The sequence below is a fragment of the Orbicella franksi genome, chromosome 4 (genome assembly GCF_964199315.1).
Source record: "Orbicella franksi chromosome 4, jaOrbFran1.1, whole genome shotgun sequence".
Classification (NCBI taxonomy): Eukaryota; Metazoa; Cnidaria; class Anthozoa; order Scleractinia; family Merulinidae; genus Orbicella; species Orbicella franksi.
The window spans coordinates 27,022,572-27,048,976 of record NC_138148.1 but is presented as its reverse complement, the minus strand read 5'-3'; the positions used below and the strand labels follow the sequence as shown (position 1 = coordinate 27,048,976).

The 26,405-nt window shown below is 39.7% G+C and overlaps 2 protein-coding genes across 2 annotated transcripts in view; both read left to right on the top strand.

Annotated features, from left to right (window-relative positions):
* The window catches only part of LOC145485114 (striatin-like), a 29,409-nt gene extending 3,226 nt beyond the window's left edge, over positions 1–26,183 (top strand). The window contains exons 4-19 of the mRNA XM_081463790.1: positions 4,058–4,213; positions 4,393–4,653; positions 7,542–7,762; positions 8,480–8,680; positions 9,320–9,345; positions 9,512–9,596; positions 10,452–10,756; positions 11,336–11,391; positions 11,480–11,596; positions 12,082–12,129; positions 12,808–12,929; positions 13,912–14,079; positions 15,438–15,581; positions 16,708–16,815; positions 22,525–22,611; positions 23,245–26,183. Of these exons, the coding sequence (XP_081319916.1) occupies positions 4,058–4,213; positions 4,393–4,653; positions 7,542–7,762; positions 8,480–8,680; positions 9,320–9,345; positions 9,512–9,596; positions 10,452–10,756; positions 11,336–11,391; positions 11,480–11,596; positions 12,082–12,129; positions 12,808–12,929; positions 13,912–14,079; positions 15,438–15,581; positions 16,708–16,815; positions 22,525–22,611; positions 23,245–23,414 (2,275 nt within the window). The 3' untranslated portion in view covers positions 23,415–26,183. The remainder of the gene's footprint in view (positions 1–4,057; positions 4,214–4,392; positions 4,654–7,541; positions 7,763–8,479; positions 8,681–9,319; positions 9,346–9,511; positions 9,597–10,451; positions 10,757–11,335; positions 11,392–11,479; positions 11,597–12,081; positions 12,130–12,807; positions 12,930–13,911; positions 14,080–15,437; positions 15,582–16,707; positions 16,816–22,524; positions 22,612–23,244) is intronic.
* Positions 18,982–22,518, top strand: LOC145485177 (neuromedin-U receptor 1-like). Its single transcript, XM_081463876.1, has one exon. It carries the CDS (start codon positions 19,207–19,209, stop codon positions 20,224–20,226), a length of 1,020 nt encoding a protein of 339 aa, XP_081320002.1. The 5' UTR covers positions 18,982–19,206; the 3' UTR covers positions 20,227–22,518.
* Positions 26,184–26,405: the final 222 nt, after the last annotated feature.

The window sequence follows — 26,405 nt, the reverse complement described above, 5'->3', positions numbered from 1 at the left end:
CCTCAACAAGCAAGAGTGGACATTTTGACAATTTGTTATTGTTTTATTAGCGAAAAACCAACTGATGTCAGTTTTTCATGCATCTCTCCTGTTATTGACAATAAATTTCTTCATGGCATTGTCAAAGTAGTCTGCGGATCCACTCGGTGAGATCCCCAGCCACTTTGACAATGTCATGACGGAATTTATGATCAATAACAGGAGAGACACATGAAAAACTGATGTTAATTTGTTAAATATACAGTAAGTTTTCATATCAATTAAGTTGTCCAGTACCTGTACATGTGCATCCTAGTTATGCAACACTTTCAAATGGTGTTCCTTGGAATACTAACTTTTGTAGTATCAGGGCTGTCATTAAGGGCCGTAACCGGTTACACCTGTTATGGCTGAGTATGGTTGATAGCCCCTTTATGTTATGGTTTTGAAGATCAAGGCTGCAGGTGACTCAAAACTTAATGACAGCCCTCTGGCAGGGTATAAATTAGTTATGCAATGCTTTCCTGTGATAAAACATGAAATATCCCACTTGTCACTTGTACATTTTCCTGGTACTAACCCATTGACTCCTACATGAAATTGCCCGCGACGCACCCCTAATTCCCTGGTGTTTTTGTGAAATATTTCAGAGCGGGCGAAAGCACAAAAATGGACCATATGCGCAGTAACCACAGACACAAGATCAGGTTTCAAGACATCGTTTATTAAAAGTTGAATAAATGAAGGGCCAAAATATAAAGAGATATCAACAAAAAGAACTCAGCTTGATCTGTAAAACTGATAAGAAAACAAGAAATTATATTTTTTTTCTTTGCCACGCGACAAAAGCCGAGAAAACTGATTATGCTAAAATGAGGACCAAACGAAACTGAATACAACAGGATTTCCACTCTTTTACTATAATGGATAACATTTGATAAAACACCGGAAAATAACAGCAAAAGACACATGTAAAAACCAATTTAAAAAGAAGAAATCCGATAATTTCTTCACCGTGCGACGAAATAATTCAGTGCAGCGAAAGAAAGATGAAAGTTGTACATCAAAAAGACGACAAAAACAAGCCAATTATTTCGGGATAAATCATATTTCAAATGTGTTAATTAAGTCCCCTTTTAGTTCTTTTCTCAGGAGTTCTGTAGTTGCGGAATGAGACTCAAAAAACATATTTGAATGAAGCAAATACACTAAACAAACAAACCACAGGGGTCGCCGTAAATTAAATATGCAGAAATCCAGCATGCAAAAATACTGTTCACTTTTAAAACCTAAAATTCGCAAATAAAGGCAACCAAATGAAAGAAACGTGACAGGAAGTTCAATAACAATAAATTTTCATTCAAGATGAGGCCAAAAAAACTTATCTAAAAGCATAAAAATGTTCCAAATTTCACAGACGTGCTCCACTGCATGGCTGCATGTTCAAATTAATTCTTCACGCTGAAGTGAAAGCTTGAGATTTTGCTGACGAGTTTTCCAGTTATTTTATCGGCCATGGCTTTACCAATTGTCCTAAAAGTTGAGTTCAACTTTGAAGTAATACAGTAACTACATTACCATTTTTGTTTTCTTAAGTCCAGGAAGCTGCTTTAGATCCGTGATCTGTATTGAAAACTCACTTGAAAGTGCACCGATCGTCATGTTTTCACGGCGGTTGAAGGAAGGAAAAATTTTTTACCAGAAAGGTTGGAGGACTGAACACCTTGACCTTCCATTCTGAGGCAACCTAAACATTGATTTATGTTTTTCCTTTCTATTTTAAGTGCCAAAGTAATTTCTCCATTTTAGGTATGAAAACAAGACCCTGGAAGTTTGTAGCCTTGGCTCACAACGTGCCATGATTACCTGCACTTTTCGAGTGCATCATTTTAAGACGAAAAACTGTCTTTCTAGGACCCCTAAACTCCTCTAAAAATATGTGCAGAAAGCCGATTCTCATTGGTTTATCTGTCCTTAACAACAATAGAACAATAGGAGAACCAGAACATCTTCAGGGAGGGTAGGAAAGGCAATTATTGTCTTCATGTGCTTTTTTTACGGCTGGTTACAGCTGGCACAGGAAATTGGGTAGGGGGGGGGGGGGGGTTCGCACGACTGGTTACGGCCGGCACTGGAGTCAATGGGTTAACACACTCTCCTACAGGATTGTGTATACCAAGAAAATTAAGGGACTTATGTGATAGTCCATGGTATACCACGTGGAAGTGTTGCATAGCTACAAAGTGGTATATATTTTTCTTGGTTTACACACTCACCTTCATTTGACAAGAGGGATATTCAGTGTTATACCACAAGGAAATCTTGCGTAAGTATTTTATGCCGTGCCTTAAAAAATCCATTGGCCTGCACAATCGATTAAAAAAATGTGTGCAGTCCACAATGTTAAGGTTGAGTGTAATACTGTTAAGTAGACAATGGCTTTCTTGTATTCTAATTGGCTGCATTTTCTATGTCATGGTATAACATGCCATATGGAATGCAAAGCAGGCTCTAGAGTAAGGGATGGAGGTATTTAAGGTTACAGTATACCTTCGGGTTGGCAATTTTCTTCAAATTTGGATTTTTGGGTCAAAATAGTGGTCGAAGAATAATCTCTAGGTTCTGAAAAAAATTTTTGAAAAAGGCTAAATATTGGCGGAGAAATGGCGGTTTTACGTTTTCACCGGAAGTAAAAGTCTGCCTCTTGATTGACAGCCCTATGGTGTGTATGCAATCAACCGAGGCGATTTTCACGGGAATTACCCATATGGATGTCACGAATTGACTACTCAGTTGATCAGCATTGTTGTTCTGACTGCCCAGCATTTTTGATATTAGGCGTGTCTCTATTGAGTTATAAGTAAACATAGACCACGTTTAAACCATGGACCAGTTCGAAAAAGCGAAAACAGCGAAGAACGAATGAAAATACATCAATGAGTGAAGAAGCGAAAGTTCGCCACGTGGATGAACCTATAGTTATCGTATAAGGTGGGCAAATATTCGTGGTAAGAGAAAAGAAAGGTTCTGTAAAAATTTCGGAACTTGACAGCAATAACAGGGATGCTGACAGAGACTCTTCTGATGAGTCCGATATCGACGAATCGTCGGACTCATTGAGACCATTTGAAATATTATCCATGCACAGTTGCCCACACACAGTTGCTCTCCGCGCTGTCTTTTGTTTGTTTCCTTCGCTCAGCCACTCTAGCATTCGTATCCTTTTTAGTCTTCCCCATTTTGCCAGACCAGCTTCAAGAAAAACCGAGCTACAGAAAAATTATCTCTCTGCCTTCAGTTCCTTGAGTGCATTGCAAAACACAACAGTTTTTCAGAGATTTGTACGTAAATTTCACCAGGAGGTTAACGGTAGTAAAGTTTCCCTGCACTGATTGGCTTAGTTATCTGAGAACCCAGTTAAAGGCGTTTGTGGGTGGAGTTTGTTTGCGAAGCAGAAAATTTTTCTTAGCGCTGTTTTCTCGAATAAATTTTTTTCACTTGAAGCAGACACTTTAAAGAGTTATAACACAAAGGGAATTTGTTCAATTGCTCTTAAATTTGGACAGTGGCTGGTGTAACATATAAACTACAAAAGTGTGTCTGGGAATTGTTAATTTCGAAATACTTTTTCTTCGAGAGCGATTTTTGTACGATCACTCCACATTTTTTTAATCCTATTTCGAAAATGTTCTGTAACTTTTTACTGCAATCGAATATGCCAACTTTGGGCCCTGAAACCGAGGAAAAAATTAAATTGGCGAAAAGCGAAATTCGCTTTGACTTGTAGCTTTCGAAAGGTGATTCGGGCGCTCGCATTTAGTGGTCGTGAAAAATTCGACAATTCATTTTCTTTCAAAATTCTTGGTATAGTTTGATAGCCAGCTCCATAAGCTTTAATTTGATATAGGGTTTTAGGTATCTAAAGCTTAAACTGCACTCGCCACATCGCTTGCACGCGAGACACCCCTGAAGGTATACTGTAACTTTAAATGGAATAGGGTGATATATACAATTTTGCTAAGTGTGTTGAAGCTTATCTCTGATTTAACATCATTGTTCTGGACATTGTTTCTTACAGAGCAAAATATCATAGATTAAAATATGGTACAGATGTGTCACCAGAAAAAGTGAGCAAAGAGGAAGATAATGTAAATCAAGAATCTCACAAAGATGGCACCACAAATAACACAAAACAAGGAATGAACTGGCGGCAAGGTCGACAACTTTTACGACAGTAAGTCTTGTGTTTAATTTTCTAGAAGCTTTGCACGTCTATTTTCCCAGCTAGCCTCCAATACAATGCAGTAATCAAGTCTCAAAATCGCATTTGGTTTATTAATGGCAAATTTGGTAGCTCAACTGTCATGCTTGAATAAAATTATAATACATATGTTGCTTGAAATTCTCTGATAGATACCTTCAAGAAGTTGGCTATACAGACACTATTTTAGACGTGCGCTCATCACGTGTCAGATCTATTCTTGGCCTCTCAGTGGCTGATGCCTCAGCACCGGACCACCCTCAACCAAATGGCATCTCAAGTAAGAGCCGAGGAGATGAATTCGCAGTAATCGAAGAGCATGCGCGGTCTCCAAAAAGAACTGACTCGGCCTCAAGCAGGAAGTTGTCTAATGAAGAATCTGATGGTGTTATCTCCATAACTCCTGGGAAACGGTAAGAGATTGTGCAGTTCCAGAAAATATCCATACTCCCCCCATAGAAAGGATTAGAATTTCCTGGGTGTGGGGGCTCTGGAAGACTAAAAAATTTAAAGATATGTATCAAGCTTAATTGGAACTTTCAGAGGGGTGGGGTGGGGTCTTAAAAGAAATTCCTTCCGTAGGGAAGGTATGGATAATTATTTTCTTGAACTATACATTACAGTATAAGATGGCAAGCCTTAAACTCGGTGACTTCATTTATATCATCCTTTGCTTCAATATTCTATTCTGTTGTATTCAAATGAATATAGGTATTTTCAATCAGTATTTAAACCAAAAACATTATTCGAACTTTACGATTCAAACTTGAATGTTGATTTTATGTCTTTTTTAATGAGACTGGTACATGACATTTCATTCCAAATTGTACTGCAAGCCTGCAAATAATTTTTGTCTATAAGCAGGTCATTTGTCAGGCCAATGACAAGTTTTGACCTGACAAAAAGCCAGTCTGGTTGGACAATTTTTTTTAGAAATTAAAAATAAGAGACATTTGAGACATTTTGGTATTTCAGTGTAGACCCTTTGCCAAAATGTTGGTTGCAAATTTGAATGGCTTAAAAGTGAAAATCAATTGAATGTAAACTTGATACTAGCAACAGAAAGGGGACCTTTACATTAAGTCAGGTATTATTTTACACTTGAAAATCGACAAATTTACATACGTTTGTACCCCTAGTTTGTCTTCACTCACTTACTCACACATGTAATCCGTATTTTCCCGCATATCAAGTTTCCCAGAAAACCTCGGGAAATATCCCGCTTGGACAGCTTGTCAGTATAAAAACTGACAATAACATTCAGAGACTTGAAAATTGGCCGAAATGAATTCTTCGACTTTTTCTGAAGACAAGTTTCCCCTTAAAAAGTTTCGGGGTCAATTGAGTAAAAACTTTGGGTAAGTAGATGAAATTCGAATTGGAGGTGGTCGTGACTACAAAGCGTGACTAATTTGTACATTCAAAAACATGTCTGTGATACGGAAAATAATTCAAAGTATATTGAACCACAGACGTATAAAAACCTATAAAGAGCTGTAAAACTGATTTTTGATCATACGGACTAGAAAAACATTTGGTTATGTTTTAGAGATTCTAAAGTTTTTGAAAGCGATTGCATTCTGATAAACGAATGTGAGAATTTGGGCTGTTTATCCTATTTGCATAATATTTCAATCGGGTCAAATTACGACTAAAAATTAATTCCACAAAACTTGCAGATATTAAACTATGAGGAATGACATAAGAACTCAGATTTTTGTAGTTTTTCAGACGAACATAATTCAGACTGAATGGGGCCTCACGATCTTTTACGACACCACTGCAAAAGGTGTAGATTAACATGTGGCTTGAATAATCGACATGACATTTGAGACGACGCCTTGTGCGTGATAGAATTATTTCTCAGAAACGGAATAAAAACAAAACTGATAACAAAGCTTTTTTGCATAGTATTGTGTGGCAGTATAATAAAATAACTTGTTTTATATTCAGTCACAAATTTCTGGTTAAAATATTTTTCATTTAGCGGAAATGCCTGGTCAGGGTGTCCGACCAGACTAAGCTTTTACCTGTCAAAACCCCAAAATTACCGGACAATTGTCCAATGACTGACTGTTATTTGCAGGCTTGGTACTGTACAATCTTGGAGCATAAAAATATTAGATATCAGATAACACATGTGGTGTTTCTCCATTTTTCCCGCTAATGAGTTTGATTAATTTTTTCATTTTATATTCTATTTTTCAAATGATTTTATAGTTCAACTAGTGTAAATTAAGTTTCAAACTGTAAATTGATTCAAAACTGGAAATCTTTCAGTTGTATTAATGCTGGAAGACAAGCGAAAAGATAGACTGCAATGGTTTCATACAACATTTTGGATGCCCGGCACTCTGGTGACAGAGTAATTCTATTGGTCGGTCTATGAAGTTATGATGCACATCTGTTAGTAACCTTTATAACTGACATTCAGCGCACGCCAAACTCTGTTGTAATGTTTGTCTCCTACAGTGTGACTCCTACAGTTCGTGAAATTTGCCGCCCTATTTTGAAGTTTGATCTTTTGACCTTTTTATTAGTTTTATGCTTCACACTTGTTTTTGAAGGACTGTGGTACAAGGAGAACTTTAAAGTAGAGTAGAGCTGTTTGACCGAGCAGTATGAAAGTTTTTGAGAGGTCATAGGCCTGGTTTCAGCTGCAATCTTTCAAATCATTCATGATATCTTACTGGATATAGCTTCGATAGCCTCATGGAAAAAATTAGACACAGGAGTGACATATTCCAAAAAGGGCAGAGGTGTCATTGATGTGACCTGTCGAAGTAGCATCCAAAATTTTGTATGAAACCATTGCAGTCTCTCTTTTCGCTAACCTTCCGAAGCCTGTGCTACTAGCAGCTTGTGGCATCGCTCCTCGTACATCACGCTCACAGTCATGCTCGAACGCTTACTTGTTTTGCATTCTTCCCCATGAATTTTCTGGGAAAAGAGAGACTGCTCCCCGTCTATTTGGACCCCCAAAATTAAACCTCATTTCAGGGCAAAAAATTTTTATGGCCTGACCACTTTTTACCTCACCCAGTTATCCCCATAAATAATGAACCATCCACGAATTTGATCACTTTTGTCACTTATGCCAGTGGTCTCATTGTATTGTTCTTTTATGGCAGTGCAACCTTCGCCAGTAAACCTAAGATGAGACCTTGTTTACCATGTGACGTCAACATGACCACTCAAAATTAAAGTTGTATATCCCTGTCCTCAATGTGACCTGCACAATATATGGAATGCTAGAACTGTAAAATGTCCTTTATTTTGATATTTGATTTTCTGTCAACAGGGTGCCAGTTCGACCAGTTGTCAACAACAGGGGGCCTCCTCTTGATGACGATCTGGAAACAGAAGCCGCAGTACTTGCAAACTTTGACTTTCTTCAAAATGATGTAGAAGATGAAGAAGACAATGATGATGAATTAGATGACGGCGGCAGCGCTGACGATGAATCTGAGGACAGAGATGATATAAGACTTGGGAGAAGAATGGGCAAGAGGGCCAAACCAGGTAGGTTAAACTATAGGTCAGTTAATTGATTAATTACAATTGATTAACAACAAATTGCAGGAAAGGTGGATCTGTGATTGCTAGTCAGGGCCCTTTATTGAGATTGAGTTAGGATTTGGAATATTTAGATTTGAGGAGGAACGAAAACCATAGTGCAGGAGGAAAAAACTTTGGAAGAAGCCATGAGCAAATGACAAGCTGCAATTGAACTTGTACCTCTCCCCCCTCTGTCCTTGGTGGGAGAGAAGGGCTGAGAACCTAATTTTACATAAAACACCATTTACAGCTAATCAGACAAGTTTTGTCTGAAGTCCACTAATGGTGTTACTTGTCAACATAGATGATAGAGGGGAATGGTTAATACACTGTATGAAACCAGACAAAGGTCTTTGTTCCATGTTTTTGTTTGCTTTTTTGACCTTGACTGTGCACAATACACAATAGTTGTTTACGTCTGACTGAGGAACCAACCAATGGAAACGTTTCCGTTATGTAATTCATGCATAATGTACGAGCGCAAAACAAAGGATTGTGCACAGTCATGAACCTTCCAATGTAAATCTAGCCATCTTTGTTTGCTCCTTTGATGTTTGGCGGGCTTTATAACCATTCCCCTCTAATAACTATGTTGAAAATGTACATCCTTTGGTTGTATTGAAGCCCTGTGCAACAGATAGATTAGTATAACTAAACGAGCCTTTCATTGATTTTGCAAAGAATTAAATAAAGATGCTGTAGAAGAAATGCTCACCGCAGATGACGAGACAGCTGATGCACTTGCTGAGTTTGATTTCGTAATAAATGACGACTCTGGTTCAGAAACTGATGTCACAGTGATTGAGGTCCAGGGAGATGTTGAAATGTTAGAAAATGTGGACATTGCCATGCCAGAGGAAGCAGATTATTCTGTGACACAAGGTATGATTGTTACAAATGGTGTGTGAATTATTTTAGGGAGGCAAACTACGGTGTTGTTTTAACAAAATGGTACAAGTTAGTGTACAGCATGAAAAATTGGTTGTCTTTTATTATTCCTCTGTGCCTCTTGAGGAGAGTTTTTCTTTTTTTTTTTTCATTAAAAAAGTCAAAGTCTTAGTTAAACTCATTGCCAATTGAGCAGCTTGGGAAATGTGCCTAAGGAATGGTGGAGCCAGGTGAGATATGAGCCTTCAAGCAGAGCAAGCAGGTATCTATGGCAACCCTGGGAGCAGCACCACCAGGTGCCATCACACTGACACAGTTGAAATACTTACCACCCATATACTAAACCATTACCAATAAAAGGGAGGGAGGTGAGAGAGCAAAAACATGCTACAAGCATAAATGGCACTCAGAGCAAACTGCACATTCTTACAAAGCCGGCAAGTAAACGACATACATGTACCCCATATGAGACCCCACAGAGCATGGCTGCCCTGAAAGGTAGCTGATCAGCACTGGCTTAAGTCAAACTTTTCCTAAACTACATTTAGCTACATTAAAAATAAAAAAAAAATGATATGAGATGTTGAGTCCGAGATTCCTTAGATGTATTTATTTATTTACTTTTTGTTTTAGACACCAAAGATGGATCCAGCAACCAGGTTAGTGAGTTCAAGATGTAATATTTGTTGTTGTGGTAAACAATTTTGCTTTGACTAACCTAAGATACAGTGAGCCTTAGAAAACCAGCAACTTAAACATGTAACCAATGGTAAACCTATTAATATGCATTGTATCTGCTATGATTGCTTTTTGATTGTCTTTTAGGATGAGTGGGGAGTTGATTCAAACTTGCTGGCAAAGTTAAAAGAGCAGTACAAGAAAGAGAGAAAAACCAAGAAGAGCCAGAAAAGTGAGAAGTGTATTTATTTACACGTAGATAAAGAGGGTGCCCTTACTAAATAAACGTTTTCCTTTGCCTGATCGATTTTCAATTCAACAGAAAAATTAGTTAGGAAACAGAAAACATTTACCATATTTTGATTGAGTTATAGAAACCTGAGTGGACATTTGGGAGAATGAATGTTTCTGTAACTCGATAGAAACATGGAAAACATGTTTTCTATTTTCTTTTAACTTTACTCTGATCATCAAAATGTAAATTCTCTTTACTTGCACCATCATTACATCAACAGCTCATGCTAGTTCTGTGTTTCTATGGAGTTATATAGAAACATGATTTTAAACTAGTTGCCACACATATTTCCTTTGGGCTATTTGCTAAAGGCTGATGATCAATGTTCAGCTTAAAATGCCACTGTGATGAAGTTCTTGATATCCATTTGTTTACATTTTTGTACACAATAGGTCCTTTCTAGATATCTTGCCAGATTTCAATCTGTTACGAACATTGGAATTCGCAGTTTTTGGGTCTTTATTTCCGAACATTTACAGCTGCCATTAATTTTCCTTGTTCCAAGTCTTGGTTGAGAATTTCAGAAAATGATGTCATTTTCTCAAAAATACCATACAGTCGTAGTTCTAGTAACAATCAATGTAGAAAATTGCACGAATATATGAGCCAAAGTTTATGTTAATAATATTCTCTATGCAAATTGCTGTAGTAATTGTTATTAGAAGACTTTCAAGCAGGGCAAAAACTGAGTGCACAGGATGATCTATTTACTTAAACAAGAACAGTGGCAAACAATTGTGATTTCCAGCTGTGATATAGTTCCTTAACATCAGTTATTTTCTTTTACCACAGGACCACCAAGATCGGCACTACAAGCCATGCTTGCGAATCTTGAAGGGGAAGATGAAATGCCTCCACCCGCACCTGCCCCCAACATCATAAACGTTCCTCCGCCTGTCAGACTGAGTGGATCCCGTGCCACCTCCGAGATCCCACCCATCGCTAGTGTGTCTGTACCTGGGAGTTCAGCTACTGGGGGCAAAGGAGCTGCAGCCCCACCCATTGCCACAGCAGATGAGCCCTTTGAGAGTGCTCTCGGTCTGGGTGAACTGGCAAGTCTTACAGTTACCAACGAAGCAGAAGCTCTCTCTTATGAAGTGAGTGTTACAGATAAAAGGCTCAAGAAATTCAGGCTTTTAAAGATTGAAGCCCAGGTCTTCCAACATTCTTATCTCCAGAGAACACAATCCCAGCCTTTTGGCCAGCACCCAGTTCCATTTTTTTTCTGCACCTTTTTTTTGATACAGTAGTTAGCCAATCACATTTATGCAGAAGTGCACGTCCAATCGCAGACCGCTTTCAAATTGGAAGAAGCCAGAGATCGTTATTTTCAGTTCCAGCCTCAGGGTACACAAGTGAAGCAGTAAAGGAAGAAATGGACTGCAATCCTTTTGTTCTTACATAACCTCATTTTTTTCTTTCTTTTTTTCTTTTTTCACCTGCATATTAAATGTGCCATTCATTTTGCACATGCATTATTAGATGCATTATTCTAACAGCACATGAATAATAATTATCAACCAGTCATCATTTGCCTCGTAGCTCGGTGGCATAGCATCACAAAGGTCATCATTTCAAATTCCCTCTAAGCCTGTAGTGTTTTCAAGCTTTCCTTTCATGCCAAAGCTATGTAATATGAGGACCATGTCTTTCTAACTTGATGTTGTTTTCATTAGGTAAGCACAAAGGAGGAGTTTAGAAAAACATGGAGCCCAAAGTTCACATTGAGAAGGTATTTGCATAATATACCTTTTCAGTTTAATTTGCTACACTGTACTTCAAATTAATGTTAACTTTATGGTTGTTTTTGTTTTTCCCAGTCATTTTGATAGCATCAGGTCAATATACTTTCACCCAACTGAATCAGCTCTCATAACAGCCTCTGAAGATCACTCGCTTAAATTATGGAACCTTCAGAAAACTGTACCACAGAAAAAGTAGGTACACATTCACACATTTGAGTACCACACCATGTGAGAATCCTATATTTCAAACTTCAGAGGAAGTGGCCGGGGTCGAAGCCCTTTCCCCCCTGGAGTGTAAATGGATACCAGGGAAATGTTTGGGAAACTGACAAATGCAAGAGGTGACGGGGGGGGGGGGGGGTGGGTGTTATCTGCAAAGGATTAGTATCCCCATCAAGGGAGGAGTGGAGTGGCAGTGCCTTGAGTGGTTTCTTGTTATAGACACTAAGGTAACCTCCAGCTGTGTTTATGGCTTTGGCTTGAGCACCGGCTGTTCCTTTTCATTGTCAGCTTAGAAAGGGTTGCTAGCAGGGTCATCATCATCATCATCATCCCCTTATGCCCCCCCCCCCCCCCCCGGGGGGGGGGCATAGGGTGTCGACCAGTTCAGGCAAGGGTACCCATAATGATGATGCTTTGTGTATTTGTTCTTGCTAATATAGTGTGTTTTCTCTCAGGAGCAGTATATTAGATGTGGAACCAATTTACACTTTCAGAGGACACAGGTGTGTTATGCCATTTTATCTCTCTCGAGAATGCCACGTTTTTCATCAAAATTGAAAATGGGCCAGTGAAATGTTGACTGAACTCGCCCGTTTGTACTGCAAGGGGAAGTGTGGGTCTTTTCCTTCTTTTGCAAGTTTATGGACCTTGCCTTAAGCAGGCACATGGACTTAACTGTACAGCCGTCATCAACATTGTCACACCATGCCAATTACATGGATTTCATTTGATTCATTTCCTGGAATATTTAGACAAGGGAACTTTTTGAAACATCCAACAAAATCTAAGAAGTAAAGATGTTTCTTCATGTCACAATTACCCTTTTGGCCACCTTTGATTAGAATGGAAGGCAGTTGGCAAGTTTTAGCCTGGCCAAAAGTCTAAGAATCGATCTCGTCATTAATATACCTCCTTTGGTGCGCACACGCACAAATAAGCCCTAAATTAGTTAGGTTTGCAATCTATCAGGTGCTTTAATTGTTGCTGAGAGTGCTCACACTTCGATTCTGCCACTACCACAAACTAGTTAACCTTAGTTCAGTGTCACTTCTCATGGTTAAACCAAATTGTTCCTGTGGTCTTTGACATTTTACGGTCACTCTCTTTTCACCATGTAGTTGTTGGCCCACACTGTAGATTAAAATCCGATAATACATGTGCCATCTTTTTTTTCTTTCCAGCGCTCCTGTCCTCTCGGTTGTGATCAACTCTACCAGTGAGATGTGCTTCAGTGGCAGTGCTGACTCAACCATTATCTGTTGGAGTATTCCTTCTCTTGATATAGACCCTTACGGTCCTTACAGTGAGTTTTGAGTCATTTACAATAAGTTGTTAAGAATTACATGTCGCCTCTTTTGGGTTGTCACGCAATGCTTCTTCCCAGTAGGAAGGAGCGTTGCGTGACGGCTGGAAAGGAATATTCGTTCTCTTGATATAGATCCTTACGGTCCTTATAGTAAGTCTTGAGTCATTTACAACAGGTTGTTTGGAATAACATGTCGTTTCCTTTGGGTTGTCACGCAACGCTTCTTCCCAGTGGGACGAAATGTTGCCTGACACCCAGTGTTAAAATCGATTGCATGTTGAATTCGAACAAAAACGCATTGATAACAGGGAAGGAAACCTTAATAAATAGAGTTTCTTTGCCGTCCTCTGCAAAACAGGAACGTGAAATGAAGGTTCTGCGTAGTCTGAGGAACGCGAACGACGACGGGTAATTTCTCGTATTTCCATTTGGAATTGAACGCTGTCATTGCATATTTAGCCCTGACACGTTTTTAGAGCCATTGGCGTACTGAACAGATCTAGACAGTTGCGAATTTCGCTGGTAAAATATAAATTCATTTTTGACTAGGTGTCGTCCAAGGCGTCGCGGGCGTCGCGGGCGTCGCGGGCGTCGCCGTCGTCGACGTTGCTTAAGCTCCCTACTGTGTCGATTGTTGGGTCAAACAGACGCGATTCTTTAGGCATTTGATTCTCCCTCCCTTCCCGCGGGATACGAGGGAGATTCGACCCGGAAAAACTCCCATTCTAGTGACGTAGCTCTACAGAGATCTGTCTCTGATTCGTTGGTGCTCGTTGTTTGAATTTTCCCGCGCATTCAACAACCAATCAGGGACACGACTCGGGTCTCTGTAGAGTTACGTCATCAGAATGGAATTTTTCGGGCCCAATCCCACTTGTGTCTCGAGTGGGGAATAAATCCTGTTCAAGATAGAGAGCCGTTCGTGATATACTCAGTAATCTAGGCGTCCTTTTGACTTTTGACTAATTTTTTTTTTCAGATTCGGAAAACCTCAGTGGCGTCCTTGTGGCGCATACAGACGCAGTGTGGGATCTGGCAGTTCAGACTGGTTCACTGCAGTTACTTTCCGCTTCTGCAGACGGCACGTGTCGGCTTTGGAGTCCCACATTAAAATCACCCCTACTAAATAGCTACACTCCACAACAAGGCAAGTACAAAATTTGCTTGCAAACTCAATCTTAGCAGGGCTGTAGAAAGCCCATTTTTTTCACAGGTTTATTGACATTTAATTACACTACTGAAAAAAGTTAAGTTGCTAAATACAGTAGAACTGAGTACAACAGATCAATTCATCCGGGACAGGTTGTTAAATCTAACCCAGGATTAAAAGTTAACGGAAGTGATGATTTTTCTTGTATAAGAATGTTTTTCGCTGCTTACATTTTGTGTAGTTTGAGATAGTTCAAACTCAAAACTGAAGGACAAATATCAACAAAAACCTCACCGAAAAGTTACAAAACTGAAAATCAAAATTCTAGCTAGTTCTGGGTTAGCTTAAATGGGCTTTGAACAACCTAGCCCCGAAGTCTAAAAGAAAACTAACAGAAATCTGAAAGAAGAGGAAAACAGTAAGAGCGAAAAGAAGAATAACTTTGGTTTCATATCGGTATTTGAGATAGAAATTTAGCGATAGTAAAACCAAAACTCCATGTCGCCATTATCAAGTTCGAAGTGACAATGGTGACATGGAGTCACCGAAACGTCGTTCGGTTTCAACTATAGCTGATTTTTATTCTCAAATGTTTTGCAAAAGCATATCGGTATTTGCCTGTGACTGAAATGCTGCACAGTTTTTTAAAGATGGTGCGATTATAAAGGTTGCAACTTCTCATTATGGATTTTGTGCTTGTATTTCGACGGTTTCTGCCACTGAAATACCATGTCTGCTTTTTGTTACTCTTTCACTACCATGTCAAAAATGTTCCAATACATTGGAAAGTGGAAGAAGTTTTACTGTGACTGCTTGTCTCGCGTGGAATTAATTACATCTTTTGTTGCAAAAAAAAAAAAAAAAATAGACACATTCGATGCTTTCAAAAACTATCTTGGGAATAGTAATTTTTAAAAGATCAGCAGCTTTTGAATCATTTTATCCTGCAACATTATACGAATGTTGAAATCTTGGGTTTTCTAAGTTTTAGTAATTTTTAGTTTTTTTGGTAATACCGTCAAACCTCTCTGCAACGGCCACCTAGGGGACAGATGAAATTGGTCATTGTGGAGAGGTGGCCGTTGTGGGGAGGTTGGGGTGTAACAGGAGACCTGTTTTTTTTTGGGGGGGGGGGGGTATAACATTTTAACATTTAAAAAAATGTTGACTGTAGCATAGAAATACCTAACACAATCAAATTAAAATGGCTGCCGTATCGCCGAAAAGGTCCTTTCTACTTATGAACCTTGGGTATATAAGACTTCATAACGCGAAGGGCAACTACTCAGACTAGAATTGGTTACTTCGTCTTGTATCAGTGAAATCTTCCTAACTGTTGTCACCTTCCTCTACAGAAGGTTATGGTGTTCCCACATCGATCGATTTTGTCCGCACGGAAACGTCACAGATGGTCGCTTCTTATTCCTCTGCTCAGTGTGTTATTTATGACCTAGAGACAGCAGCGCCAGTGGTAGCACTGGACAGCGCCAAAACGTACAGTAAGTATGCGTGTGATTCGCTCTCCTCGTAGTATCCATAGATTGGTATGTAAGTGATGGCTTTCAAATTTCCCGTGTGAAACAGTCGCGGCCCCGTCCATACGACGCCGGAGAAATGTGAAACGGTGTTTTTAGTCTGAAAACGCATCAAATGTTCTCCGTCCACACTACGCAGGAGAAATTTCAAAACGGAACACTCTCCGGTCATTTTGGATTTGTGTTTGAGGAAAACTCGATCAGGCAAATCACATGATTATTGTGACGCCATCGTTTGCGAAAAGTTCAGTTTTCAAAATGGTTTTGTCCACGCGGAAACGAAAACCCGGCGTTTTCAAATTCCTCCGGTTTGAAGAGCGTTTTCAAAAAGCTCTGTTTTCGTGACGGATTAGTGTGGACGGTAGGCCTAACCGTCGAAATCTCTCCGACGTAGCGTGGACGGGACGTGAATTTTTTTCATAGGAAACGGTATTGTTTGGCTTCATGGTAGCGAAAGCATCCAATCTGGGCAAAGTTCCTAATAGGCAAAGTAAACATGTTCTAGCGAGACAAACAAACTGCAAAACAACGTCGCTGGCAGAAACCGTGTGTTCAGCTGAACACACGAAATAGACATACTGGGATAGACCATATTTGTTATCTCGGTATTGGACTGGAATGAGCTTGCAATGGAGGCTCAGGTAGGAGAGTATCATTAAAAAGAGATTAATGTCATTTACATTTGAAAAACTCCCCGCGTTAGCTTTAGTTGCATGCTAGTTCCAGTCTAATACCGAGAATACAAAAATGGCCTAATACTGTTCTCTGACTATATATAGCGCCTCAACCCCCTCCTCTCCAAAACGTCGTTTCTCTTTAGTTATCTAGTCCAAGCAGGGGCATGGCCAGGATTTTTCAAAAGGGAGGTCGGGGGGCGGGGGAGGGGGGGGGGGGGTGTCACACTGTGTCAAAGTGAGGGCACTCACCAGATTGCCATGTTATTTTCGCCACCTGTTGTAGGTTGTTTGCTTAAGAAAGGCTTACAAAAAGTAGGGGGGGGACGGGCACCCCAGGACCCCCCCTTAGCTACGCCCCTGCCAAGAGGTCATTTCGCCGGTTTTTACAAGGATACATCTCTTTGTCTTTGCAGATAATTCACCGTCGACTCAAATTAACAAAGTAGTTAGCCACCCCACCCTCCCCCTCACAGTCACAGCGCACGAAGACAGACATATACGCTTCTTTGACAACAACACAGGTGAGATCTGTAAAAAATACCGTTATTTGTTGTCTGTGATTGGTGGAATTCCACTAGTGTACTAATGAAAATAAGGGTTGTGAAACGTCAGATAAAAGTCAGGGAATTTTATTTTGAGTCAGGAAAAATTGACATTTTGAGGAAAAGTCTGGGAAAATTGAAATAATCTAACACGGCTGATTTAATACCATTTAAGGTGGAAGAAACATTTGGGATCACGGTGATCTCAACGATATTTTTCCTTAATCGATAGTGGAGAAGCAAACTTTGTTGAAAACTTATCCGTGTCAATGAACGAGTAGAAAGGACGGCTGTATGTTCACGCGAGAAGCCGCTACTAGATCTGATATCTTGTATTTTCTGGTATTTTTTGCTATTTTTATCAGGGAAAAGTCAGGGAATTTTGAAAAGTGATTTCTGTGGCAACCATGGAAAATGCTGCACTCTGACTGGCTGAGTTATCACGCACTATCAAGCCGTTAAGTTTGCGGTGACTTGATGCGGTCAGCAAAATGGCAACGTTTTTTCGTTTTTCCGAAGTTTTGAATAGATATTTAGAAACATGGATAAACGGTTTTCTGAGAAAACTAAAAGAAGGACGGTTACGGTTTTTTGAATTTAAAAAACTCGAAATTGAAAAAAAAAAAAACTGATAAGCGTGTGCACACAACTGCAAATTTCAAATGAAAACTCAGTCTGCGCGGTTTTTCTAAAGCGCGATGTTTATTACTAATACGATAAATGATTGGAAACCGCGATTTGAAAAAATTGTTAGTCAGAATTCTATTAAAACAATTGATTATTAGTTCTCGATTTCTATGCGGTGATAGGTAATTCGGCCTTCGGCCTCATCTACTATCACCTCATAGAAATCTCGAGCTCATAATCTAATTGTGAATTAAACATAGCCGGAGATACTACGCGCGCTCTGGTTGGTCAATAGAGGTGCCAAACCTCTGTTCTATCGTACCGGCAAACATGGCGGCTCTGCGCGGGCTGGGGAAAAATTGCTCAACTGTATTCTCTTGTCGTTTGGTCCAACTGATGCTTAAAACAGAACCTCAAAAAGAAAAAACAAAAACAATCGAAAACGTAAGAAATTTCTGCCGTCACTGGCCGGCATAACATCAGTAACACGGATATCTTTTCATTCAACATTTACATAGAAACCCCGTCCGCCTCGCGAGTTTTGTTATTGGACTCCTCAGCTGCACGCACGCACTGAATTGTGGGCTTGGTCGTGTTGAGAGCCAATCAGATTCGAGTGTTTTGTTGTAGTGTTTGCCCACTCGGTTTTCGTGTAAGCGATAGAAATCGTTCTCTTTTTTAAATGGAATCTAAGCGGAAAGATTCAACAATGTGCAGTAATCCTTTGTTTTGTCTTCAATATTTTGTTGATCGCCCACGTGTTATTGTGTCGACACGAGTAGAGACTGCGAAACACATATCAAAATACGTCATTTCGCTTCAGCTTTCCAGTACCAAAATTCCCAGTGTAAAAACGTTCTTAAAAAGAAATGCGAATACCGGTATTCTTCATTGGTTGACTTTAAACCCGCCCGTTTGCCAAGAAATTTTTGCTGCTTTGTTGTGGTAATTGATGGTCCAAATTGTGAGCACAGCAAAAAGCGCCGCTGGGAAATTGTCACGATTTGCACAACGGTGGTTTCTTTCTTTGTAAATTAACAAAATGAACTTCAAAGATATCTATATTTTATTTGCCAATGTTTTCGCAACGTTTATTTAAACTCACTCTGTTACCCTTTTTCCAATACACTGTACTGCATACTGTATACGCTAAATTTTCCGGAACATCTAATAAATTGTCTTTAATTGCTCATTTACACCCAAATGAAACTTCAGTTGTTGTTCGTCATTCTTAAAAGCGAAAATAACGCAATACAATCGTTTTTGCCTCTTCTAATGCATTAAGATTGCCCAAACTGTCCCAAGTGTAAATTCGCTGGTGAAATGTTTCTGTTTTCGTGGTGGCAGTTGATGTTTTTGCTTTTAAGCGAAACAATACCACGAAGCAAATTCTCAGTACTTATCTTTCTTTTTGGTGATCTTAAAAACGGAAAGACGTCAACAAAAGAGAACTGCTTTCCTGACAGCTGACAGAGCTGTTTGTTCTACAAAATATAAAAATACAAAATGGTTAAAAGAACTTTCGAAAACGAAACATCAGAGAGAACTTGAATTCGTCGCTGGAGCTTTCTTGTTTTGTACACTTAGACACATTGACGGAGTTTTTCCTGTCCCAACTTTCAGGACGGACTTTTTCGTAAAGTTAAATCGGCTTAATCGTCTCAGAATTCAAGGAGTGTAACTCTTCTGTCCTGTTCGCTCTCGAATCAAACTCGTCAACAACATCGTTTTTGCAGGTGAACGATGACAAACCACAGCGTTTTTATTTCGCAAGACGGCGAGGAGAAATTCACCCCTGCGGCCATCGTTCAGTTTGTATTGCTGGCGATAATTTTCGTTATTGCGGTCACTGGAAATGGTTTAGTTTGCTTCGTGGTGTACCATTTTAAACAGCTGCGCACTATACCAAACATTCTCATCGTCAACCTCTCGCTGATCGACTTGATCAATTCTCTTGTTAACATGCCTCTTTTCGCCGGTTTTTACGTTTTTAAGTGGGACGTTTTTAAGGGCAAGTGGATCAGCTATTTGTTGACTTCGCTGCATAACTACATTCTGTATTTAAACGTTTTAACCCTGATCGTACTTATGGCGGATCGATATGGTGCTATTAAGTTCAAGCAGCGTTACCATGCATGGAAAACCACGAGTAAAGTTCGCCGTGCGATTGCCGCCATTTGGATCACAAGCACCGCGCTGATGGCTTACTTAGGTTTTCGCCGCCATCGAATTCTGTCTCAGTACGATGGCCTGTCGATCTTAGAATACCGTCAGATTCTATACAAAGCCGAGGGCTGGAAGGTTGCGATATGCGTTTTCGGCACCCCCCTGATTATCTTCGTTGTCTTAGGAACGCTTATCTGGCGCTCTGTTCGAGCAAGTAGGCGGAGAATCAAAGCGATTAGCGGAGGGGACAATTGCTCTCCACAGGGAAGAAAAATGCTTCAACTCCTCCGCGAAAAAGAGCTTCAAACCACGCGCAACATTACCATCATTGTGGTGGCGTATTTCGTTTGTTTTGCCCCTGCCATAGCTCACGGTGTGTGTGTGCGAAGGGACATTGACGTGCCGTGGTTGGAATATTTCGCCTTCTTCTTCACCTATTTCACAAGCGCCTGTAACCCGATTGTGTATTCGCTGCGAACGTGCCGGTTCCGGCAAGTCATTAGGGATCTTTTGAAACCGAAGCGGAAAAGGGATCCGGTTTTGCCAGTTGTGCGTACAACAGCAAAAACGTTTGACACACCTCTCAAAGGACCTTAGTCAGCCTCCGCCATTTTCGTTGCCATCTAGATTATTGATTTTGCATGGTGAAAGGAAATCTTATTGCTTTACTGTAACTTGTGTTCCTGATAGCTTAGTGGTTTCACAGTCTGATTTCCTTCGTTTGGACATGCTCCGAATAAAATATAATAGCCAAACTCTCGCATGTAAACAAAAACAAAGATGTGGCTGACTAGGGCCGTTTAAGTAACTGGAGCGAATTGCAGCCGGATTAGATGAATTAATGAGTGTTCAGGCCTCGATGAGAACTTGCCTCTCTGTATGTTTAAGTTGCTTGTTCGAAAGTCGTGAGTGACAAACACTTAGAGTTAATTTCCTTACACTTATCAAAATATAGCAAGATTCTCTTAACACCGAGATAATATTTATTTGAATGAAATATCATTAAAGAGATTATTCTCATGTAAAGATCATTCTTTTGAACTTTGTCTTTTTCGCTCGATATAAATACTAATGGTTGTTATAAAACAAACTTTTATAAAACCAATTAGAAATAGGGACTTTGGTAACTAACCAATTTTAGCTAGTGAATTATAGGTGAATAGTTGTAGCCATATTTTTGTTTTCTATTTCAAATGAATTCCATCCACCGTGGTAGAAGTATCACTGGAAACTAAACATGTGACAACTGTCAACTAACAACTATCTTACCCACAGATATATTTTTTATCCTAACCATTTTATTACGTGCAATGGTCACCAGTCAAACAGAGACCGAGAAACAAGTGCAAAGGATGCTGACCAGCGAGGTCTAGTTATTCTGCCTTATGCCGAAGGGTTTTCGGAAACAGTCGCAAAAGTTCTTTAAGGCTTTAACATCAGTCTCGCACAAACCCATTCGCACCATCTCTAACATTTTTAAGAAACCAATAGACCAAATCAGCGAAGAGGCTTCCAAAGGAATTGCGTATAAGATCAAATGTAAAGATTGCCCAAGTGTTTACATTGGCCAGATCTCACGTGCACTATTGAAAAAAAGCACAAGCGATCGCAACAATGGACAAAAATTCCTTATTGGCTAAGCACCACCTGCTTTACCAACAGGAAATCTCTCATGAGATCTCGAATGTGTTGAAGTAATCGACCGATCGTCAAATTGGAAACAAAGACTCTTCCTCTAAGCGTGGCTTTCTATCCGAGATAAAAACTCAATTAATGAACACATTTCATTCCCAAAACTTTTTTACCAGAGGAAAAAATTCCAAAGTATTACGCAATTATTACGCTATTGGTTTACTCTAGTTCTGAATTACAGCCCCCTTTTCTATAGAACCTTCATTAACACGTTATTTGGATATTTTTTTCTTTTTTTATTGATATAACATCAGGGACGCCGTAACTTACTTAACTTTCTTAGCTGATGAAGGTTGCAGCAGCAACCGCAACGTCCTTTTATATTTTTTTTTAAGCCAGTAACAACATATTTTTATCAGGTACTTTTTTTTTAATTTTACATATTTTTTTTCATAGTTAAGATAATAGGTCTTTGCTGTTTTTGTTGTTGTTGTTGATGATACCTGGCATCTTCCGTTTCTTAATTAATATTCATTTTACACGGAAAATGAGCTGTTTTTGATAGCAAGAACTGTAAAAAGTTCATACTTTCGTTGTCGACGTGTGCTTTAACTTCGCCATCTCGAGTCGACACGCCTAACTTTTTCCTGGAATTAGTTCCGTACCAGTATACTCTTTTTTTCTTTAGAAGAAAATATTTTATAAGAATATTGAGCCTGAATTTAGTGAAATTTTAAGAATATTTGAAGAATTAATCCGAGGCTAAGATTTTGAAAATAATACAACTTCCTGTGTTGAAAATGTGGAAATACAACACAATTTTATCCTTTCAAGTATTTAAACGGTCTTAAGTTCTTCCTTTCTCGAAAAGGCAAAACTATTAAGAAAAAACTGCAGGAATTTGTACGCTATAATTTAAGAATATTCACAAGAATCCTATTAGGCCGTTCATATTAGCGACATAACGACACAATCGTTTATCGTCGTCATAGACATAAGGAAAAGATAACTTTTTTCCTTGCGTTGTCGTGTTCATGCTAATATGTTGCTACTATGCCATTATGTCAGGGTGTTCACACTGCAAGCATAACGGCTTAGCGTCCTTCTTATGTCGTTATGTCGGTATTGTGAACTAGTCCTAACCATTATTAAATGGATTGGTTATTAGCCTAACCCTTATTATCGCGCCCGGAGCATTGTCACAGTAAATAAGATTTGACGAATTTTCCAGTGAAATGTGCTTTTGTTTGTTACTTTGTGTAGGTAAGCAAATTCACACCATGGTGGCACATCTTGACGCGGTGACGAGTTTAGCCGTGGATCCTAATGGCCTCTACCTCCTCTCAGGAAGTAAGATTCTTTAATTTTGGCAGGTCTTTTGGTCATTTCTGTCCGGCTTAGGAAGCGTCCACTCTATGCTGGAGAAATTTGAAAACGCAGCTTTATTTCTACGGTTAGGCCTACCGTCCACACTAATCCATCACGAAAACGAAGTTTTTCTCGAAAACGCTCTTCAAACGGAAGAAATTTGAAAACGCCGGCTTTTCGTTTTCGTGTGGACGGGAAACGCTTTGGAAACGGAGGTTTTCCAAAACGATGGCGTCACGATAGTTATGTGATTTCCCTAGCCCAGTTTTCCTCAAACACAAATCCAAAATGAGCGGAAATGGTTCGTTTTTAACTTCCGCCGGTTTATTATGGACAGAAAACATTTGATGCGTGTTCAGAGTGAAACCTCCGTTTTCAAATTTCCCCGATGCAGTTTGGACGGGCCGTTAGTTCTCCCTTGCACCCACTCGGGGGTTGGGCAGCACCGAGGGGCGACGTGCGCCTTAAAGGTTCTTTACAATTGGCCAAACGAAACAGTAGATAAAGAACACAGTGTCCCTATGCCTAAGTCACTCGGACAGTTTTTTCGTGGCTTTCCTGTAGGTAGGTATTTGTCTGGCGTGATTTGTATCGCTTTTATTTTGTTTCTCTAAGGTCACGACTGCTCTATTCGCCTTTGGAACCTGGACAGCAAAACCTGTGTCCAAGAAATCACCTCACATCGAAAGAAATTTGATGAAGCGATATACGACGTAGCTTTTCACCCAAATCGACCATACATTGCTAGTGCGGGCGCGGATGGATTAGCGAAGGTGTTCGTCTGACGTGTGACGTTGTCAAGGCAACTGGAACAGGAACTTGGCTAGCGTAAAATCGACATCATGAGGGTCTAATCCAATAGCAGTGCTGCTTGGTGTAATTCAAATGGTTTCTTTGAACAATGTTAGTACCCAGACCCAGAGGATCCGGTGAAGGTAACGGCAGTCTCAGTTACCAATGCTGTAACGCCATGCAAACGGCTAAAATTTCGATTTCAAATCCCTTGGAGTAAACTGTAGAATTTGAAAAACAGAAAAAAACCAGCCAACCGTCCTCTGGTATAACGAGCTCATTGGAACTGTCTTGGGTTATAAACGCACTTCTAGCGGCTCTCCTGCGACTGCCATTCACTTCGCGACGTAGAGCACCTTGGACAAGTATTCAATAACCCAGGTGTATGATGTGCAACACAGTCTATAACTATGCGTGATGTGGCATATTTCGTATACGCATTGTTTGCTGTCTAAGTACTTCTTTTCTATATGGGGTTACCAGACAACAGTTTGACTCGGTCTTCCGTTTGGAGTTGCTCTTAGTTTTTCGCCATTTTATAAATTGTTCTCAGTCTTCTGTGGATATCACGTCGGAAATTTCACCCAGGGTTTCTTTTTCGGACCAGGAATGTAATGGGCATGGATACTTCATACTTGCGATGTAGCGGAATGTAACGAAGTATCGACCGTGTATCGATATATGGCCGAATACTCACGACCATTCCAAGAAAGACGATAACAGTTACACTCGCACGATCACTAACTAGTTTGATTGGATGCTTGTGTGAAAGTATGGGTACGTTTTTTCGATTCCTGCGCTTCGGAGCGGAAACAACTGACTGTATTTGATATTATTTTGACACAAGAAAGATAAGAGAGTTAGGTCCCCATTTAGGCAAGTTTTCCAGGCAATCATTCTCAAGTGTTTTTTTTTCTTTTTTTTTTTTGACATCCCTGTTTGTCCGCGAATAATATTACTACGCGCGTTCGTTGGATGTCCGCATTCTCTATTTTTTTATTTCGCATTCTCAGTTGCCCGTCATTCACTTTGTTTGCTCCCCAAATTTTGCGTAAACTATTGTTGTGAAATGCTCTTGGGAGGTCTGCATATTCCCAAGAGCATTTCACAACAATAGTTTATGCAAAATTTGGGGGCAGACAGTGAATTATGCGCAATTGGAAAATAGAGGGTGGAGGATGAAAATGCGGGTAAAGCCTCTTGGGCTGTCTACGTGGCAATCTCGCGTCTCGTGATTGGTTATAACTAAACCCTTCTGGGATTTCCGAAACCGCGAGTGATCTAAGAATAACTTGAGATGAATTACCTTGGGAATAAGGCTTGCATGGGGGATTCACTCTCTTACTCTTCATTCTCTCATGTTTGTCATTGACTGTATAGGAGAATCTTTGTTTACAATATTTGCCTCATTAGCATAAGCGATACAGTTTCTGATGGAGCTACAAAGAGATTAATACTGAAAATTGAAAGGGCACAGCACGATGAACTGTCCCAAGGAATTTGAGCGCGATGTATTGAATACGTTTTTGCGACGAGGGTTTAAAAGCTCCAAATTTTACAAAGAATGTATGAGCTCATTAGCGCTTTTGCCACACAGAAATTTTGATGTTTTTGAAAGCCAATTTCTCCTCGATTACACCCAAAGAGCCAAAAATTTCACCACCTACTAAGTTTCACAAGCTCTTGAAGTTTTTCTAGTAAAATCGTGTCTAGCATGATGCCTTCTATGCGCAAAGTCTTATGTTAATGAGGAAAAATGTAAAGAATGACGTCAGCAAAGATTCGCCCATATTGATATGACAACTTAGACACAGAGTGCCCGATTTTGTGTTCAAGTTACTTAGCTCGCCTAAAAGTCAACTTTAACGAGCATCGGGATCGAAGACGAATCGTAATCAGAATTGATCAATGTTACTGTGTTAAACCAGTATAAAAACCTCTCTGGGCTTCTGGGACTTACAAAAGTAAAACGGCCATCAGTGGAGACCATTTCTCTCTATTTTATTTTAAATCATTGCTGTCTCACGTAATGGTTTTGAATTCCAACCCTTTGGTCATTCTGTCACCTTGTAACGCGACATTTTGCCGTGTTACCTTCGGTCACGCCAGCTTTTGCGAAGCGAGCTATCATCTGTTCGAAGACCATTCACAAACAGACCAGTCGAAGTATTCTCGGTTTATAAGTGACCAAACAGTTGTTAAAAGTAATATCATTTTAATCCACATATTAAACATCCTCATTTATGGCAATTCGATGTCATCTCGTCACGAAAGGTAGAAAAAGCAGGCTCAAAATTACCAAGATATATTTTTTCCTTTGCTGGTATTTTGCCCGGGGATTCGATGTTCCCTGCCCTTTGGAGCCAAAGAAAAGCAAAGAAACAGGATTTAGTTCTAGCAAACATTTCATACTTTTTTGTTATTTTTGAAAATGGTGGAAAGGTAACCTATTACCTGCGGAAGCCGTCAAAATGTAGGCGATGTCAGTAAAAACTTATACCATTGGCTAATTTTGGAAGTATTTAATTTGATTGGCAGCTTATGTTCATACTTTTCGTTCGAGTACTTTATGTAATGATATCGAGCTGTCGACTTAGCTCTCCTTACAGTAAGGCTGTGTATGTATGCGCTCAAGAATATTTTTGGGCAACAATTGTACAGTAATTTTTGATTTCAATCATTGCTTGTATAGGCTAATCTAAGGTTAACGAGAGAGATGTTCTGATTCCTAGGGACAAGTAAATAAAATTTGAACTTCTTTAAAAATGTTGGTCAAAATCGAAGATTTTGTGCACAATATTTTGAAGTATCCCTTTCCCAAGTGACAAAAATGTGTTGATCAACACTTTTCCCGACATGATTTGCGCTTTTTCGCAGTTGATGGGAGGAGGGGAGGGAGACAGTAGGAGGTTTATTGGCGACGCTTAAACCTTTGAGTCCCAAATTTTCGCCAAAAAATACCGTTTAACCGTTTAGTCAGGTTT